This window comes from Microchirus variegatus (genome assembly GCF_963457635.1).
Source record: "Microchirus variegatus genome assembly, chromosome: 20".
Classification (NCBI taxonomy): Eukaryota; Metazoa; Chordata; class Actinopteri; order Pleuronectiformes; family Soleidae; genus Microchirus; species Microchirus variegatus.
Window position 1 is genome coordinate 2,276,947 of NC_139821.1, and position 20,538 is coordinate 2,297,484.

Here is a 20,538-nt window from a genome sequence, read left to right on the forward strand (position 1 = left end):
CGACACCACCTGCTGGACAAATAATACATACATGTTATTTTGAATTATTTTGTCATTTTAGATCAATCACCTTGCTTTTACGGCAATAACAACACAGTACACCTTAACTTGTCTTCAATTCATTCGCTAAAAACTCTTAGAAAACACACGTTTGTTTAAAAACTCATTTATTTTTTACGAGTCATGGCGTCGTCTTACAGGGAATGAAAGAACACACACACACACACACACATAAATACTTCTTTTACCAAATGTTATCGGTTCAAAGTATAAAAATCTAAAAGCGCGAGGAAAAAAGAGTTGCGACTGTCGACACGATAAAATATTCATGATGCATGACGTTAAAGTCACAGTACGTACACTCGCACGCTAACTTCTGGGTTCTTTGTGTCGTCGTCTAAAGTTTGCGTTTAAAATAAAAATGACGTGAGCGGGGAGGCAGGTTTCAGTCGTCTCCGCGGTTACCGACCGTTTGGTTTTCACAGAGAGGAAAACGGCGCTACCTAGGGACGGGTATCGTTAGCATTTTATCCAGATATTTATACGTCGGTCAGAACGCAGAGATGTGGTGAGATGAGAGTGTGCTGCTTAACTCACCACCAGAGGGCAGTGTCTTCTGTTTAGACCAACAAACACGCCAACACCATGTGGAGTAAAGCAGCTACGAGGCTAACACTTGTTAGCAACTATACGTTAGCTCTTTTTCCCCTGCTTTAATTGTTTTGAAAATAGTTTTTCCGAGTCTTAGCGCCCGGAGGACGCAGCGACACGTTTACGATCAACTGTGCGTTAGCGTCAGCGCCACGAGCCGCACAGAGAACACGATAGTTGTTAGCGTTTTTCTTCTTCTTTTGTTTTGAAAATAGTTCTTAGCGTTTGAGCGTCTGGAGGAAGCAGCGACACGTTTGCGATCAACTGGGAACTTTGCGGTTGTTAGCGGGGGAAAAAAGTGTCGTATAAATCGCAATGAACTCCGTCTCCCCGTCTTCACGCAGATCACTGACAGAGTCACGAACTTCAGAAAAACCGAGTGCAAGTGAACGAGTTCAGTGAAGATTGAGTTTAGTTTGTCACAGTTTCAGTTGTGGTTTATTTATATATTTTTTTTTACGATATGTAAAAATCGTAAAAAAAGGGTCGTCGTACGAACACACGCACACACACACTTGGTTAGTTAGTTAGCGTGTGGACGGACGTCTGTGTGCTGTGTTTGAATGTGTCTGTGTTTGTGTGGTGACTGCAGAGGCGTCCAATCACAGCTTGGGCTGATTGTTCATCTTCATCTTCAGGTTCTCGGCCAGTTTGTCCAGGAAGTCGAAGGTGTTCAAGTAGTCGGCCCGTGTCACGCTGCAAACAGACGAAAAAGAAGATTAAGATTGATATAAATGTAGTTTGAAAATGTATAACTGCAGGGTTTTAATTTCCTGTACATACGAAAAATTTTAAGTCAATGGACCAAACCCCATAGAGAAAATCAGCGTTTTTAGCTCGTAGGGACACAGGAGCTGCTGGTCTACTGCTGCCTCGTGTGGTCACTTTGTGTCACTGAGGTTTGTCTAAATTAAATATTTTAAAAGCCGAATTCATAAAGTAACAAATTTGAACTTACTGACTTCAAATATCAGCTGCAGCAGTGGATCAACGACGACTGTGTGCCGTGATGTTAAAATCACTGATTTTCTCTATGGGGTTTGGTGTGGGAGAGTGAGTTTGTGTTAAAAAGCAACACAAACTTCAGCCTCCAGTCAGGAAAAGTCTCCCCGACTGTGCTGAGCTTCTAAAGAGACTCACTTGGACAGTCCTTTGACGCAGATGGCCAGGTCCTTGGTCATGAAACCAGCCTCGATGGTCTCCACGCAGACGGCCTCCAGCGCCTCGGAGAAGACTCGCAGCTCGCTGTTGCCGTCCAGCTTCGCCCGGTGCAGCAGACCCCGCGTCCACGCGAAGATGGAGGCTGCAACAAAAGCACGGTTAATCGTACATTTACGGGATCGTGTCGCGTCAGAAAACGTCGCGTAGACGTTGGCTTTTGCTCGTACCTATGGGGTTGGTGGAGGTTTCTTTCCCCTGCTGGTGAAGCCTGTAATGGCGGGTCACTGTGCCGTGGGCGGCCTCAGACTCTACGGTGCGACCATCGGGACAGATCAGGACGCTGGTCATCATTCCCAAAGAGCCGTAGCCTGGAAGAGCCAAACAAGGGAGGAGGCATGTTCATTTAGGGCGATTTTCAAAAACTTTCAAGGTCCTTGAATTTTTTTTCCAAATTCAAAAACTTTTAAGGATTTCAAGGAACTGCAGGAAGGCTGAAGGGCACATAAGCAGAAGGAGATGTTCATTTAGGGCGATTTTCAAGAATTTTCAAGGTCCTTGAATTTTTTTCTCAAATTCAAAAACTTTCAAGCATTTCAAGGACCTGTGGGAATGCTGAAGGGCACATCAGCGGAAGGAGATGTTCATTTAGGGCGATTTTCAAAAACTTTCAAGGTCCTTGATTTTTTTTTTCAAATTCAAAAACTTTCAAGGATTTCAAGGACCTTCGGGAACGCTGAAGGGCGCATCAGCAGAAGGAGATGTGAATTTAGAGTGATTTTCAAAAACTTTCAAGGGCCTTGAATTTTTTTTCCAAATTCAAAAACTTTCAAGGATTTCAAGGACCTGCGGGAACACTGAAGGGCCCATCAGCGGAAGGAGACAAGTTCATATAGGGCGATTTTCTAGAACTTTCAAGGTCCTTGAATTTTTTTCCTAAATTCAAAAATTTTCAAGGATTTTAAGGACCTGTGGGAATGCTGAAGGGCACATCAGCAGAAGGAAACAAATTCATTCAAGGCGATTTTCAAACACTTTCAAGGGCCTTGATTTTTTTTTTCCAAATTCAAAAACTTTCAAGGATTTCAAGGACCTGCTGGAACGCTGAAGGACACATCAGTGGCAGGAGGCATGTTCATTTAGGGCGATTTTCAAAAACTCTCAATAGCCTTGAATTTTTTTTCCAAATTCACAAACTTTCTAGCCTTTTCAACCCTTGGGAAGTCTCCTTGAAATCCTTGAAAGTTTGTGAATTTGAAAAAAATGCCCTTGAAAGTGCTTGAATTTTATGTAAGAAAGAAGTTAAATTGATGTTGAAGAAACTTTCCCCGTGGTAGACATCATTATTATTATTTTTTTTTTACAAATTTAGAAACTTTCAAGGATTTCAAGGACCCGTGCAGAGAAAGTCTGGAGGTTCACCTTGTGCCACAGAGTCCGACTGCACGTCTCCGTCGTAGTTCTTGCAGGCCCAGATGAAGCCTCCGTCAGACTTCATGGCCTGAGCCACCATGTCGTCGATGAGCCGGTGCTCGTACCAGATGCTTTTGGCCTCAAACTGAGAGCGATATTCCCTGAAACACAGAGGAAGATGCAACTCTTAACGATAAGTTTAAGTGATCCGCGTCTGATGACTGAAGACGTCGTCGGCGTTTTTTTGCGCCGGCGTCCGCTCTTACTTCTCGTAGATCTCCTGGAAGATGTCTTTGAAGCGGCCGTCGTACTTCTTCAGGATGGTGTTCTTGGTGCTGAGGTAGAGGGGCCACACTTTGGACAGCGCCATCTGGAAGGAGCTGTGGGCAAAGTCTGTGATGGACTTGTCCGTGTTGTACATGCCCAAGGCCACGCCTCCTGACTCTACACACACACACACAACACACACACATTTAATTTCTTTGATAAAATCTACTTCACTTTAAGTCTACGATGTCTTAAGAACGTGTTCACGTCTTTATCTCACTGTTTGTAAACCGCTCACTCTCCCACACCAAACCCCATAGAGAAAACCAGTGATTTTAACATCACAGAGACACAGGAGTTCACAGGAGTTGTTGATCCACTGCTGCCTCCATCACTAACTTACAATGTCTTATTTTGTAAAATTCGGCTTTTGAAATCCTTTGTTTGGATTTAGTGAAATGACACAAAGTGACCACACGAGGCAGCAGTAGACCAGCAGCTCCTGTGTCCCTGTGAGCTAAAATCACTGATTTTCTCTATGGGGTTTGGTGTGGGTTTACAAACGTCAGTTTCCTGTTGGAAAAGTCTGTCTAACGGTGAGATAAAGACATGAAAACATTCCTAAGATGCCTCAGACACCTGCTGACACACTTATCTCACATAGCACAGTTACTTGTATCTACAACTACCCTATTCAAATTCTATTATTGTCCCTTTAATGCTGATATGTGCGTGTGTGTGTACTATTGATATACTAAAGTTTCTTTAGTGCGTTCTTACCTTTAAACTCATGCACGACAAATTTCATTGGCTCTCCCTCTGTGGGCGTGTAGGTCATCTCCACTTTACCAGGGCCTGGTACGACAAAGTCTGTGGCTTTGTACTGTGACAGAGGGACAGAGGGACAGAGGGACAGAGGACAGAGGACAGAGGACAGAGACACTGTGGGTTAATATCACACAGCTGCAAGACGAGCCATCAATGAATTATAACAGCAGTATATCACATAACCTGCAGCCTGGAGACATTTCACCTGGATTTCACTGCTGTTGACTTTGGCTCGGAGCCACGGAATAACCTGTCATTTATTCCTATGACGTTAAAAAAAAAGGGCAGGCACTTTGTGGTGCAAAGGACAGGACGTACAATTATTGACGGAGTCGTCGGTGACATAACCCGGCAATCTGTGACACGACCGCAGCTCTGGAGGTTTACGCAAGACTCGACTGAGTCAACTTTAGTCAGAGAAAAGTCACTTTTTCATGAAAAAAGTCACTTTTTCATGAATTTATATACCGTTAAAATTGCAGGAGCTTAAAGCAACAGCAGTAATTAATTTATTGTTAATTAATCAACCTTTAACATGAGAAAAATCATACTTTCTAAACCGCTCACTCTCACCACACCAAACCCCATAGAGAAAATCAGCGATTTTATCTCGCGTGGGCACACAGAGAGCACACAGGAGTTGTTGATCCACTGCTGCCTCCATCACTAAGTTAAAATGTCTTATTTCGTCAATTCGGCTTTAAAAAGCCTTTGTTCGGGTTGACCTCAGTGACACAAAGTGACCACACGAGGCAGCAGCGAACCAGCAGCTCCTGTGTCCCCCGTGAGCTAAAATCACTGGTTTTCTCTATGGGGTTTGGTGTGGGGAGAGCGAGTGTTTTGCAAACTTCAGTTTCCTGTTGTAAAAGTCTGAGAAAACGGTGAAATAAAGACGCGAACGCGTCCTAAATACATCGTAGACTTGTACTGACGTAGATTTTATGCTGAGAGAGTTAATAAATAAAAGGATTTCTCGTCCTTGCCATGTTTTTTAACACCATATATCAACACCTCTGACCTGGTCTCCATGGGCGTGTCTGCCGATGATGATGGGTTTGACCCAGCCGGTCACCAGGCGTGGGATGTTCTGACAGATGATGGCCTCCCGGAACACCGTGCCGCCCAGGATGTTGCGGATGGTGCCGTTGGGCGAGCGCCACATCTGCTTCAGCTTGAACTCCTCCACGCGGTTCTCGTCGGGCGTGATGGTGGCGCACTTGACGCCCACGTTGTAGCGGCGGACCGCCTCCGCCGCGTCCACCGTCACCTGGTCGTTTGTGGCGTCGCGGTTCTCCACGCCGAGGTCAAAGCTTCGTGAGGGACACAAGAGGTTAGACGGATTTCAATCACTAAATTAATCTGCAACTGTTTTGATTTACTTTTTTTTTTTACTCGTTACCTTAAGGACAAAAAGGTCCACTGCTAGAAAACGATCAACAGCACAAGTATTAAGCATTTCAAACTATTAAAAGGCCATTTTACAGAGGCAATTACTAGTTTCAGTGCTTTTTTTAGTTATTAAAACCATTTTGTATGTATTTTCAGCTCCTTAAGTGTAAATATTTTCTTTTTTGCACATATACAAACATTTTTATGAAAAAGTTACATCCGTTACCTTAAGGACAAAAAGGTCCACTCCCTTAAACTGCTAGAAAACGATAATACAGCATAAGTATTAAGCATTTCAAACTATTTAAATGCAAGTTTTACAGAGGCAAATACTAGTTTGAGTGCTTTTATTTAGTAATTAAAACTGTTTTTTGTCAATTTTCAGCTTCTTAAAGGTGAATATTTTCTGGTTTCTTTGCTCCAAATGTCATTTCATCATTTTAAAGGCTTGACAAACACTTATCAACAATTTTGAACCAAAAAACACATCAATTAATCAATAAAAATGACAGGTTAATCAATGAATCGATGAAAATTATTGCTAATTTCCTTTAAATTTCATTGTTATGGTTCGTGGACATTTCCACATATATATTATACATATAATATAATATATAATCGATAATAAACAATAATGAAATGTCAGTTTCAGCCCGACTTTGACCTACTTTCTGTTTCCGTCTGAGTTACGATGTGTTTTTTTATTAACTCGGTTATGGTTTGATACGCCCTTTCAGATGTTAGTCTTTATTCTTCTTTTTAACGATTGAATCATTTACATGCGTGACTTTAAAAATTATAAGAAAACATGCTGCATGTGTGATTCATCTGAGGAACTTAAAGAGTGTTATGTGATCATTATCATTCCCTTCAAGCAGGAGCCTGCACTCGGCCCAGTTTTCTCCTGCAGCCACAGGCTTTGTTCAACAGCCCCAGTGACCTCTTACCCACTTTCCTAACAGCAACCCCCCCCCCCCCAACACACACACATACACACACACACACACACACACACGGAAAGACGATACCAACACACACAACAATACCACGCTAATCAAGTAATGAGGACACAAACTGACAGAGACAAAGAGACGATTGACAAGGTTTTAGGGACAAAACACAACGTTATCGTGATAAAAATCACTAAAAGTGCGTCGATTGGGGCAAATTTGCATCGTTATTACAATTTAAAATATGAAAAAACCTCAACTAATGTCAAAAAACCTTTAAAATAATGATTCTTAGCATGAGTTTTTGTCCTCAAACTCAGCGTGAATGATTTGTTTGTTTTATGGAGCAAAGAAACCAGGAAATATTCACATTTAAAGAAGCTGAAAAAGCATTAAAAAAACAACTTAATCTGATATGTTATTAAAACCAACATGTTGAGAGAATATAATGATTTTTATTCCGGTTTTGCCCTCTTTTGTGTTTCAACAGGTCAATTATTAATGGCTTGTGCTCTTTACTATTCATGTTTTGGGATTTTTCTTCTTTTATGTGTTTGTATTTGCTTTTTTAGCCAAAAAAATGTCAGTTTTGAAGCGTAAAAAATAACTTTTATCTCCACGATCGTCACGAGAGAAACTATGATGAAAAACACTGAAATGCATCAAATTGACCTGATAAAACAGAAGCTAAGATCCTGTTTGTTTGCACTCTACCACTTTAGACACGATATTCATAAAAAAAAACCTCCCGAACAAAGTTCAAGCAGGAGATAAGAGGAGCGGCGAGGTCAAAGGAAGCAGGTGAGATTCACGCCGAGCGACCACGCCTCGTCTCTGCACGACCTCGCCCGGAAATTACACCGAGCCGTCCTCGCGCTATCACTTCATCACATTCACTCGTTTGCTTTTCCTAACAGTGAAACTCGGGTGTGAACGAGTCCGACGAGAAATCCCAGCGCAGCAGGAAGAGTCACTTTTTAAAACCAGTCAGTGTATAAAAGAACCTTAAATAAACGTAAATAAGAAAAGTCGCAGAACCAGAATCAGACTTGTTTTTTTAAGTACATTTGTAATGTGTTGTCGTTTACCCATGGTAATTAAATTACTGTTGGAATAATACACAACTCCTTATATGGACTTCATCCTGGGGGGGGTGTGTTTATAGGTCACATATTCAGGCTTTAGAAGTGTTGTGTTTATAATGATTGTATAAGGATAAAAATGCTCTATTTTGTGACTTGAAATGCTTGTTTGTTTTTTCCACTTTCTCTTGCTTACTCTGCACTTAATTTGACGCCTGCTGAGTCGTGCCGAGTCCCGCTGAGTCGTGCTCACCTGTGCAGCTCCATCTCCAGGTAGGGGAAGATGAGCTTCTCCTTGATGAGCTCCCAGATGATTCGGGTCATCTCGTCTCCCTGCATCTCCACCACAGAGCCCGCCTTGATCTTCTTCTGAGACATCTGAGGATGGTGAAAAACAACATTAATAAAGAAACAAACACCTCGTTCTTCTTCTGCAGCCGTTACAGTAGTTGCAGATTTATTTTAGATGACTGAAGACTACAGACTACAGTGACTCAGCACAAATCTGCTCAGAGTGAGAAACAAAGAAAATCCCTGAGGCCGAAGCACATGATTTAACTCTCACCACACTTTTTTTCTCTTCAAACTACGATTTTTAAAAAGAAAAATCGACTCCTTCACGCTTTCACAACTACATATCTGTGCTTTTCTTTTGCCTGTTGCATAAGTGTGCAGATGATGGTGTGATGGGAGGAGACTGTGAGGCAGCTAATGACAGCACATCCTGAGGAGGAAGGACCTGAATGTGTTGTAACAGTCATAATATAGTAGTATTTATCATTATTTGTTTTAATTAAAACATGTAAATGCGCATGCAGTAAATTAAATTAATGTTATTGCTAATTATCTGACTATTTAATGCCTGAAACGGTCTATTACACGAGGTTTTGAGCATTACACACATACAATATGTAGTAGGCAAGGTTCAAAATATGAATTTGGTGATTTTTGTTCAATGACAATAAAGTTTATTCTGTTCTATGCTAGTAATTCACAAGGCGTTAGTTGTAGTTAAGCTAATTCCCCCGTTATTCCATTCAAAACAACACAGATTACAGACTTTGACAGAGCTAAAAAATGATAGTTTCGCATCAGCGAGGCCTTAAACAAAGCCGGACCTCTGAACAGTACTGTAATAAAGCACTATTACATTAAATTAGTGCCATAATAGCAATGTCGGTGCGTGAATTAGTGTAATGTATGCTAATAATAAGCTAGTAACAAACCGGAAGTGAGTGTGTTACCTGCTCTGGACTCGATTTGAATGAAAACCTGTCATTCATTATGAAGCCTATTCGTAAAGACGTTAAATACAATGACGTTGACGTTTAAATTATTTAGTTTTAATGGTTTATTTGTGTGCTAACAGCGCAGTGTCGCACTTTTATACGATCTGATCTGATTTGACATAATAAGTCTCGCGCTCCGGGGGGAGGATTTCTCTGCTTCTTCGCCCTCTTTACGGCCACAAAAACACGCTTTTATTCCGCGTTTCTTACCTTGTTCGGTTTTTAAAAAAAGGTCCGCGACACAAACAGCGACAAAGTGAGGAGGAGGAGAGCCGTGCAGAGCCGTACTGAGCCGGTGAAGTGAGAGCACGGAGCCGCACAGAGGCTCCCAGTCAGTCACCCCCCTCCGGAGCTGAGGAGCGGGGCGCTGAACCAATCAGAGACGAGCAGGGAAGCGGCGCTTAGCCAATCAGACGCGCCCACGCTGGAATGACGGGGGAGGGACTTAAGTCGATGAGAAGAGATTAAAGAAGATACTTTTTAAAACTCACAGACGCCATTTTTAAATATTTACTTATAAAATATGCAGTTTATACAAAAACAGAACACATATATAGCACATGTATGTTTATATGGCGTGTTGTTGTTTTTATTGGTCAATTTTCCATCTGCAGATAACAAGGAGGCGGGGCTTAATCTTGCAGGTGGGTCCACGCCCACTTAATTATCCAATATTTTATATATTTATTTATGCAAATGAATGAATCTGAAATCAGCAAAGGAAGATGTAGTCATTTAAAAAATGAAATAAATAGCAATATTTTACTTAAATGGGCAAATAAAGACATGGAATTAGGTGTTTGTTATTTCAACTGAAACTGGAGCTGGATTTAAGATGGAACTGGAGCTGGACTTTGACTAAAGCCGGAGCTGGACTAGGGCTCTAGCTGGAACTGGAGTTGGAGTTTGATAGAAGCTGGAGCTGGAGTTCGAGCTGATGGAACTGGACTTGAAACTGGAACTGGAGCTGGAGCTTGACCGGAACAGGAGTTCAGCTGAAACTGGACTGGAGCTCTTTAAACTCGGAATTGGAGGGTTATTTTTGAATGAATGCTTGAATCCCATTGGCCGAACAGAAGCACGTGACTTTGGGGGGCGGGACTCCAGGTGTCACCAGGTGGGTCAGGTTGGCTGGTTTGGGATCAGTTTTCAAACATTAGAGTTAGAGTCTCATTGGAAATCAAACCGAGAAGTTGATGCTTGTATATTATCCAATCAGGCGTCACCTTAAGCCACGCCCCCCATACTGTCCACAGCCGCTGATTGGTCATTAGTGACTGTCAATCAGAGGCTCTGGTTGATGCTAGCTGATGGTGTTTGTAGCAGGTGAAGCGGAGATGGGAAAAATACCGATAAATAAATAAATGACTCGGTAAATAAAGTATAAGTATGAAGGTGAGAGTTGTTCACTTGTGCAATGACCATATAAGGATTGTGATTCTGAGGGATTTGGACCCGGAAGTGCGTGGTTTCTGAGGATGTTTGACAAAGTTCATGGACTCAAGTGTGGACTACAAAGTTACCAGATGTTCTGCTGATGTTCTACACGTTTAAAACTTTATTTAAAGGTAAGCTTACACACACACACGCACACAAACACGCACGCACACACACACACACACACACACCTGTCGGTTGAGATATACATTGATTGAATTCTGTGTTGTGTTTATAAAGTTATTGTAAATATTACTGTATATATCATGTAAATGAGGCACGGTATTAATGAGTGAACGTGCGCGTGCACACAGATTATATATTTTATTTGTCATGACAAGTTCTTGTTATTTATTCGTTCTTATTTCTACGTTTAATCGTCGTCACGTGAAGGTGTGTCACGTGACAAACCTGCTTCCGCTGCGTGTTTTCTCTGCTGTTTTTTTTTTGTTTTTTTTAACAGTTTCAAGATAAAAATCCTCTATATTTTTTATTAATAATAATAATAATAATAATAATAATAACAAAGACTGTGCGTATTGGTGTATTTACATTTTTAAGTAAATTAATTTAAATTATCACATATTTGCAATGACAATATGCAAATATAGACACTATATATATAATATAGTGTTTGTATATAATGTAAACAATTTTATGACAATCTAAACTGTCAACATTAGAGGGAACGCTAAGATGAAATGGTTCAAATAAACATGACATTCAATAAAAACCTGGCTAATGATATGTTAGATGCATTATGCTGTGACGTCATAAGCATTTATTTTCATTATAATGCATTATTTATTCAATTTCTCTCATATACGTTTTAAATCCTTCTTGTTTTGTCTTATTTTATATATAATATAATATAATATATAACATAATTGCTGCTGCTCAGCAAAGACTAACGCACTTGGTGGATGTAATTGCACAGTTTGACCAGCAGGGGTCAGTAAGTGTGTATGCAATGATTGGCTTCTCTGAGCCACGCGGTCCTGATGAAAGTCTTTATTTACATGTTTTCATTTGAACAACACTGGATTAAAACTATAACACTTATTTATTTATATCTTATGTTTTTATTGCTATTCTCTCATTTTATTCCATTTACTTGTTTGTGTGAATGTGTCTGATTGTGTGCACGAGCCAAAAACGATTCAGTTTGAGTGATTTCTTTGTTTTTTATGGAGCAAAGAAACGAGAAAATATTCACGTTTAAGAAGCTGAAAAATCACAAAAACACGGTTTGAATTATTATTAAGAGAGAGTGAGTGAGTGTGTGTGTGTGTGAGAGAGAGAGAGAGATTGAGGGAGAGAGAGAGAGAGAGAGAGAGAGGGGGGGGGGAGAGAGAGGAGGAGCTTGTGATATAAGATTTCCTCGCGCACCATCAGCACCAAAACTCTCTCCATCATCTTCTCCTCTCTCTCTCCACGCGCACACACACACACCGCAGTTTTTTTATTGTGTTATTATTCTTCTTTGCCTCCTCCGGCGGAAGGTGCACGCGCCATGTGCATCCCACGGTGAACCGTCGCGCGCTCCGCTCCGCTGACTCGATTATGGTCACAGCCCCCGCGGTGCCAAGCTGGAGCCGCCGCGCGTCTCTCGGATCGGTGCGCTCCTGCAGGGGCTGGGATGCGCACCGGGAACCTCCCGCTTCCTGCCGAGCTTCGGCTCTCAGTCGCACGAGTCCGGCGACAGAGGCAGCGGCAGCGGCAGCGGCAGTGGCGCCGGGGGCCCCGGGGGCCGCCGCGCGCGCAGGAGCCAGTCCACCCGCAGCAGGATGCCGGTGATGAGGGGGCTGCTGGCCCCGCAGAACACCTTCCTGGACACCATCGCCACGCGCTTCGACGGAACCCGTGAGTTACACGAGCTCAAGCTCGCGCCAACTTCATCCTGTCTGCACGCGCAACTTGTTATTCTGCACTTTGACGTGTTTACATGTGTGAGCACGTGAGCGATTAATCAACCACGAGTGAGAAAGAACTCAAGAGAGCGTCATTCACTTTTATTTTATTTACAATAAACACTACATCAACAGGTGTAAAGCCACAGATGCTCTCTAGGTGGCGTAAAACGCCCGAAAGACACGCCCACTTGATGCTGATTGGGTCACTATCTTTTGGTGCGTTCCATTTGTAGTTGGAACTCGGAATTTTGAGATTGGGGGGGACTTTTGTCGCATTTATTTCACGGTAAACCTGTCGTACTGTTACGTTTTTATACGCTGTATTGCGAACAAACGGCTAGCTCCACAATGAGTTTGCGCCTTCATGCGTTTTTCCCGCACTTTTCTTGGGACGTCGTGAACTCGGCGGTGACGTGGTCACTCCCAGTTCCGACTTCTGACGTAAATAAAACGCGTAACATTGTTTACTAAATCGTCACTGTGTGTTTTGTTGACAAAGAGCGAGTCCGAATTTCCGAATTTCAAGTTGGAAGTTTCAACTGGAATGCAACAAGTTACTCGTCGTGAACTTGCCGGTGACGCCGTCACTCCCAGTTCCGACTTCTGACATAAATGGAACGCGTAGCATTACTTACTAAATCGACATTGTGTGTTTTGTCGACGAAGAGCGGAAACTTTTTTACGAGATTGGACTTTTGGTGTGTTCCGGTTGTAGTCACGAGTCCGAATTTCCCGAGTTTCAAGTTGGAAGTTTCAACTGGAATGCAACAGGTTACTCGGCGTGACATCGTCACTCCTAGTTCCGACTTCTGACGTAAACGGAACGCGTAGCATAATTAACAAAATCTACCTTGTGTGTTTTGTCGCAAACTTTTTTTTACGAGATGGGACTTCTGGTGCGTTCCGGTTGTAGTCGCGAATCCGAATTTCAGTATTTTATTCCAGTAACTGGAATGTCGCCCTCTGGTGGTTAGCTGCTCCATCCGTCCCACTTTATGAAAGGGGAAAATGAGCATATATCGCCCCCTGGTGTAGTGGAGAGGAACAACCGCTGAACTTCTGCTGTTTTCTAACAATTTCAAAGTTTATTTTCTTGTTTAGTTGGTGGTGGAGATGTCGCGCGCACACACACACACACACACACACACACACACACACACACACACACACACACACACACACACACACACACACACACACGTCTTCCTCTCTCTCTTTTTGGCGAGGCGGTCGTGTGAACAGATGCGATGAGCAGCTCGTGTGTGTTTGGACTCCTGCTGAGTGAGAGAGTGGGCGAGAGACAGAGACTGTGTGTGTGTGTGTGTGTGTGTGTGTGTGTGTGTGTGTGTGTGTGTGTGTGTGTGTGTGTGTGTGTGTGAGAGAGTCTTCTGTGTCGATCACTCAGGTCGATGTTGATAAAGAACTCTGGGTTTTTCCTTCTAGAATCTTCTCGTTTCTGTTAATACATGTTCAGGAAGCAGGACCAGGTTCTGGATCTGGTTCTGATTCTGGTTCTGGAGATACTGGTGAAACACTTATAGACCACTCTTCTCATATCTTTTGTTTTTGGTGGGTTAGGGTTTCTTCTTTCATCTCTTATCATCTTATCTTCTCCTCTTGTGTCTTCTTGGTTCTTCATGCCTTTACTCATTTCTTCTCATCTCTGCTCTTCTATCTTCTCGTAACTTCTCTTCTCGTCTTATACCTTCTCAAACCTTCTCATATCGCTGCTCTTCACTTCTCAGATTGTACCTTCTGGTCTTCCTTAGTCTGTTCTTTTATCTTCTCGTCTCTCTTGTTATCTCACATCTTCTCCACTTGTGTCTTCTTGGTTCTTCATGTCTTTACTCATTTCTTCTCTCATCTCTGCTCTTCTATCTTCTTGACTCTCATATCTTTACCTTCTTGCATCTTCTCATCTCTTGTCTCTTCTCGTCTTCTATCTTCTCGTCTCTCCTGGTTCCTAGCATCTTATCTTCTCGTCTCTTCTTTTATCTCCTCATATTTTTCCTCCTTGTATCTTCTCGTCTTATCTCTTCTCTTGCCGTGTCCTCTCGTCTTGTATCTTCTCGTCTCTCCTGGTTCCTAGCAACCTATCTTCTCATCTCTTGTCTCGTTTATCTTCTCCTCTGTTCTCTTATCATCTTGTATCTTCTCCTGTTATCTCACATCATCTCCTCTCGTGTCTTCTTGGTTCTTCATGTCTTTACTCATTTCTTCTCTCATCTCTGCTCTTCTATCTTCTTGACTCTCATACATTTTCCTTTTTGTCTTGTATCTGATCTTCTCATATATATCTCTGCTCTTCTTGGATCTTCTCGTCTCTCCTGGTACCTTGTATCTTATCTTCTCACCTCTACTCATGTCTGAATCTCATATCTTTACCTTCTTGCATCTTCTCATCTTCTCATCTCTTGTCTCTTCTCGTCTTCTACCTTCTTGTCTCTCCTGGTTCCTAGCGTCTTATCTTCTCATGTCTTCTCTAAGTCTGTTCTCTTATCTTCTCGTCGTCCTGGTTCCATGTTTTTGATCTTATCAAACCTTCTCACCTCTTCTCATATCTCTGCTCTTCTTGTATCTTCTCATCTCTTGTCTCTTCTCTTATTCTATCTTCTTGTCTCTCCTGGTTCCTAGCAACCTATCTTCTCATCTCTTGTCTTCTTGGTTCTTCATGTCTTTACTCATTTCTTCTCTCATCTCTGCTCTTCTATCTTCTTGACTCTCATATCTTTACCTTCTTGCATCTTATCTTCTCAAACCTTCTCACCTCTTCTCATATATCTCTGCTCTTCTTGGATCTTCTCGTCTCTCCTGGTACCTTCCATCTTATCTTCTCACCTCTACTCGTGTCTGTATCTCATATCTTTACCTTCTTGCATCTTCTCATCTCTTGTCTCTTCTTGTCTTCTTGTCTCCTGGTTCCTAGCATCGTATCTTCTCATGTCTTCTCTAGTCTGTTCTCTTATCTTCTCGTCGTCCTGGTACCATGTTTTTGATCTTCTCAAACCTTCTCACCTCTTCTCATATATCTCTGCTCTTCTTCTATCTTCTCGTCTCTTGTCTCGTTTATCTTCTCACCTCTTCTCATCTCCTCTGTTCTCTTATCATCTTGTATCTCTGTCCTCCTATCTGCTCCCTCCCTCCTCGTGGCTCTTCAAAATAAATCACCAGGACTGTATGTTGCCGAGTCCCTGACATGAATAGTTAAATATTAAAGATCTCCTCTCTGCATCACGGCAGCGTTCTCCAGCAGGGTGAAAGGATGAAGATGTGGTTTAACCCTCGCTGTCACGTGACGTCGTGGACATTTAAAAAAAAAACAACACACAGGCCTTCATTTGTCGTGGAGGTGACGATAATTACACCACAGAACATGAACATGTGCAGTCTTTGTAATTAAGTCGAGCTGCATGTCAGGAATTCACTGTGGCCTTTCTGCGCCTGTCAAGGGAGGGTGTGTGTGTGTGTGTGTGCGTGTGTGTGTGTGTGTGTGTGTGTGTGTGTGTGTGTGTGTGTGTGTGTGTGTTGGGGGAGGGGAGGGGAGGGGCTGTGAGTTCTGATTGCCTGAATATAAATGGAACTGCAGAAAAACAGGGTTTCTGTTTTAAATAATGAGACTTTAGTTCCTTAATGAAACACTTAAGTGGACGTGGAGGCTGCTGCCTACTGTGTGTGTGTGTGTGTGTGTGTGTGTGTGTCTGAGGACCAGTGAGTGAGTTTTTAACCAACAGAGTGAGGTCATTTTTACAAAGTGAGGACATTTTTTACGTTGTAAACATGCTATACTCCTCAAAAAAAACAATGTTTTCCAGCCCTTGGTGTTTCACACACGTTTTGCTCTGGAGCTCCACCTGCAGACATGTTATGGTACTGCACCCAGTAGTTTTTTTTATAGATGTCATTCATGAAGTAGATATTTGTAATTGTGTTGATTTATAAAGTGGAAATGTTGGTCCTCACTTTGTCAGCACTTTTACCCGGTCCTCAGTATGCAGCAAGTACAAGAATGTGTGTGTGTGTGTGTGTGTGTCTTTGTGAGGACCAAAAACATTAGTAGTCCTCATGGAGACTAATTTTTGAAGATCTAGCCACGTTGAAGACCTAAGATTTCAGAGTTATAGTCATTATCTGGCTACAGTGTCTGAAGGAGAATAACTCTAACCCGAACCCTTAACCCTCACAATGACACAAATCTCACTCCTAATCTTCAGAAACGAGCTTCTGCCTCATCTAACGTTGACATTTCTCATTTCTCTTGCTACAAAAAGGTTGAAGAAGCACTCGACATAAAGCTAATATTAACCCATTAACCCTAAAACCAGGTCTTAACCTAAAACCATGTCCTTCTGTGTGCTCCTAGTTTCAATTCAGGTTTTATTTCTTGTAAATGCTTCATTTTAAGCACATTTTAACGACAATTTTAGGAAAGTTTTAGTTTTATAAAAACACATTATTCAGTTTTATTTATTTATTTATATTTTCTTTATTTATTCTGAATCGTACGAGTCAGTATTTATAGGCTTTTCTCATGACAAAATCTGAAGCCACACACACACACACACTTGTAAATATGACGTCCCTGATTGTTGTTTAGTTCGTGTAATCAGTGAACTTGCGCCGCGTCCTCATTAAAACCATTATTTTTTAAATAAATGACTGTCTTTAAGGAGATAGAGACGGTTCTTTGATACGATCCTCGTGCGTGATGCTTCAATCAATGCTCACTTCATGGGCTGCTGGAGCCGCCCAGTATATGTAACAGCAGCAGCAGCTGTGAGCGACTGCAGGCGACCGCTTCTATTAATTGAGTGGTTCTTGGCTGGGCTGTAATCAGGTTACGGCTCCAGTCCTGCTCCCTAACAAGGACACGTGTGGAGCTTCCTTTCCTTTCCTTTCCGTCACGCCCTCACTTTGAATCCGAGCTGAGCTTCAGCTGAAATGACGGCGAGATGCGATAAATATCCTTATTATTGTTGTGGGTTTATGTTTTAAAAGACAAATATTTAATCTAATATTTACGTTTTATGGATGTGTAAAGTGCAAACATGCTCTTAAATCCATCCTCTGGTCTTCCACTCACTCTCCCACACCAAAGTCCATAGAGAAAACCAGTGATTTTAACATCACAGAGACACAGGAGTTCACAGGAGTTGTTGATCCACTGCTGCCTCCATCACTAACTTACTATGTCTTATTTAGCAAAATTCGGCTTTTAAAATATTTCATTTCGACTTAAATCAGCGACACAAAGTGACCACACGAGGCAGCAGTAGACCAGCAGCTCCTGTGTCCACCGTGAGCTAAAATCAGTGGTTTTCTCTATGGGGTTTGGTGTGGGAGAGTTTCCTGTTGTTAAAGTCCGTCTAACAGTGAAATAAAGACGTGAACGTGTTCTTAAGACGTCGTCGACTTAAACTGACGTAGATTTTATCAGCTGGGTCTTTTTTTTTCAGTGGCTAAAATCCGTTTTTTACGTTTTTTACTTCGAGGTAAAAAACAAATTCAAGTTATGACGAGAAAACCGGCTCGGATATTTTTTTTCCTCTCTCTTTTCCTGACATCTACAAGTGTTTCTTATTTCATCTCCATCTTGTCGGTCTCGAAGACTTCAGCGCTCTGTCAGACTATCACTCTCTGCTCCATCACTTCATCCCTTCATCCTCCTTCAGCCTGTCATCGTTTACCTCCCACCCTCATCTCCTGTGTGTGTGTGTGTGTGTGTGTCTCTGGGTTAAAGTCTGTCACCTCGTCATATTTTTTCCGTACCTTGTGTTTGTGTATCCGTGTGCATCAGTGTGTGTGTGTGTGTGTGTGTGTTTGACAGCACAGATTAATCGCTGTAGCGTCGTGGGCGTCTCAGGTGTGTGTTTTCTCTTCCCTCCTGTGGTGTTCGCTGATCTAACTCCCTCCTGACTCCTCAGCAGCAGCAGGAGCAGCAGCAGCAGATAATGACGGGCCTGATAATAAAGCCACAGGCTCCGTCAGCATCTCCTCGCTCTCTCCGTTAGCGAGCTGATATTTATCGCAGTGGTTTACGCAGACGGCGCACGGCGCTAATAGGTTGACTGACTGCAATCTGACGATAAAATGATAAGATAATCCCGCGTTAGCGCCACGTTTGCACTGTTACGGCGGCAGAAAACGGTCAGAAGAGGTCGAGATGTTTTTGAGAGCGGTGCTGAGGCTCTTTAGCTCCGTTATACGTTCGTTATCTCGGAGGCTTTTCGCTGCGTTTGTGTGCCCTCTGCTGGTCGCGAGGAAAAACACTGTTATATGTTGTAAACGGAAACACACGACCAAAGAAACTGGAGCGCGCTGGGGCTAGCTAGCATTCTTTCTGCAGATACGTACTGTATATACTGTATACTTTAGGTCCGTTATCCGTTCATTATCTCGGAGGCTTTTGCAGCGTTTCGCTGCGTTTGTGCGCCCTCTGCTGGTCGCTACGTTTCCTCGCGCGGAAAAACACTGTTACATGTCGTAAACGGAAACAAACTGGAGCGCGCTGGGGCTAGCTAGCATTCTTTCTGCAGATACGCATATATGCAACGTTCAATCCAAGATGGCGGCCTTCCCGTTGGGTTTAGATCATTGTCGTAATGTAATTTTTTCTTCATCTCGACCTTCTACGCACGTGTACCGATTTTCGCGCATGTACGGAAATTCAATTTTTTCGACTGATATTTTTACTAGCGCTGTCAAACGTTAACGCGTCAACGTTAGCGCACGCCGCGTTTCCGCGACGACTGACCGCTAAAAAACTCGCGTGACGTCGCGTTTGCGTGACTCCGAATTGTTAAAACGAGCCGCTAAAGTAACGCTAAACTTTAAAAACAGAGGCAAACATACACAGTTACACGGGTGCGCGCTAACGCCGCTAAAAGGAGCTAATGCGGCTAACGGAGCTAACTGGTAAGCGGTGCCTGGACTCTGGTGTCGCGGCACGTAAACATGACGCACTAATTTTTTTCTTTTTAGACTCGTATTGTTAACTTATTCTTATATTTGTACTTTCACACATGTGGAAATGCATGTTTATTATTTATAACCTTTATCGTTTCTGCTTTTGCTGCTAAAATAAGCACTATTTTAGCATATTTTATCCTAATGTGTCACTCTAAACATGTCCTTGTGCCACCGAGTTACAGTTTCTGCTCAAAACACCGACTTTTGTGGTGTGAAAACTCACTATATTTAGCTTCCATCACAGACGATGACGTGGTGACAGATCCAGATTCAGTCAGTGCAGCGGTTTGTGAAAAGAGCCTCGAGGAAAACCGGTGTCAGAAAGTGGATTTTTCGTCTCGTCACCATCTTCTTGTTTTTGTTTAAAAAGTCAGCGTTTCCCGAAGACACAGGAAGTGAGAGAGAGAGAGGACGGAAATAGCTCGCAGGTGTTTTTTAAACGAAGGCCCAGGTTTTCGGGTAAACGACGGTAAACGGCGGCGCTGTCGGAGCGAGCGCTCTGCAGCGATAATCATACGCTCGCGTAGAAGCAGATGAGTTCGAGCTCCGGCTTCATTAAAGCTTTCGGACGTCGTCTTAATGGTTTCCCCTGAAAACCTGCGGCGGCTCAATTATGTAACCTCGGCCTCGGGAAAAACACGCTAATGGAACGAATACATGCAAGAAAAATCAAATCAAAGTGCATTTGCTGCTCAGAGTCGATCTGGAAACAACAACAATTACAACATTATTTAGTTGTTTCTTCTTCTTCTTCTTCTTTATTTTTTAAAATATCATAAATAATAATAATAATAATCCTCCAAACATGAGCTGAGTGGACGTGGATTTTAAAGAGTTAGTAGATGATGGACAGCATCTGCCGAGACAGGTTGTGGTGAAAGGAAAGAAAATACTTTCAAAAACACTCAAAATCATAAAAAAAAAATAGTTTACAATTTATTAAAAAGGTTTTGATTTTTGATTTTGAACGAAAACGTGGCTTAAATTTGAATTGAAGTGTTGCGTTTACTATCATTTCTGCCACTAGGGGGCAGATATACATAAATAAATAATAATAAAAATAATAATCCTCCAAACATGAGCTGAGTGGACGTGGATTTTAAATGAAAGTAAACACAGGAAACACTTAAAGATCAAGTAGATGATGGGCAGCATCTGCCTAGACAGGTTGTGGTGAAAGGAAAGAAAATACTTT

At 42.3% G+C, this 20,538-nt stretch overlaps 2 protein-coding genes across 2 annotated transcripts in view; one reads left to right on the plus strand and one right to left on the minus strand.

Annotated features, from left to right (window-relative positions):
• Positions 1–267: 267 nt before the first annotated feature.
• On the minus strand, positions 268–9,321 carry idh1 (isocitrate dehydrogenase (NADP(+)) 1). Its single transcript, XM_083907261.1, has 9 exons — positions 9,238–9,321; positions 7,992–8,116; positions 5,336–5,627; positions 4,270–4,372; positions 3,489–3,666; positions 3,232–3,383; positions 2,040–2,180; positions 1,792–1,954; positions 268–1,347 (listed from the first exon to the last, which is right to left on the minus strand). The coding sequence occupies exons 2-9, from the start codon at positions 8,114–8,116 to the stop codon at positions 1,254–1,256; spliced, it is 1,248 nt and encodes a 415-aa protein (XP_083763387.1). The 5' UTR covers positions 9,238–9,321; the 3' UTR covers positions 268–1,253.
• Positions 9,322–12,218: 2,897 nt separating this feature from the next.
• Positions 12,219–20,538, plus strand: part of kcnh3 (potassium voltage-gated channel, subfamily H (eag-related), member 3) — a gene marked incomplete at its 3' end in the record, with an annotated part of 80,928 nt that continues 72,608 nt past the window's right edge. Inside the window, exon 1 of the mRNA XM_083906882.1 lies at positions 12,219–12,327. Coding sequence (XP_083763008.1) covers positions 12,252–12,327 — 76 coding nt within the window. The 5' untranslated portion in view covers positions 12,219–12,251. The remainder of the gene's footprint in view (positions 12,328–20,538) is intronic.

Excerpts from the sequence above, each read along its gene's own strand:
- idh1 (XM_083907261.1), bottom strand. The coding sequence starts at position 8,116 with ATGTCTCAGAAGAAGATCAAGGCGGGCTCTGTGGTGGAGATGCAGGGA. Across the intron at positions 5,628-7,991 it reads CTGGAGATGGAGCTGCACAG|CTTTGACCTCGGCGTGGAGA; the intron begins GTGAGCACGACT and ends TCCCTCACGAAG. Across the intron at positions 1,348-1,791 it reads TGCGTCAAAGGACTGTCCAA|CGTGACACGGGCCGACTACT; the intron begins GTGAGTCTCTTT and ends GTCTGTTTGCAG.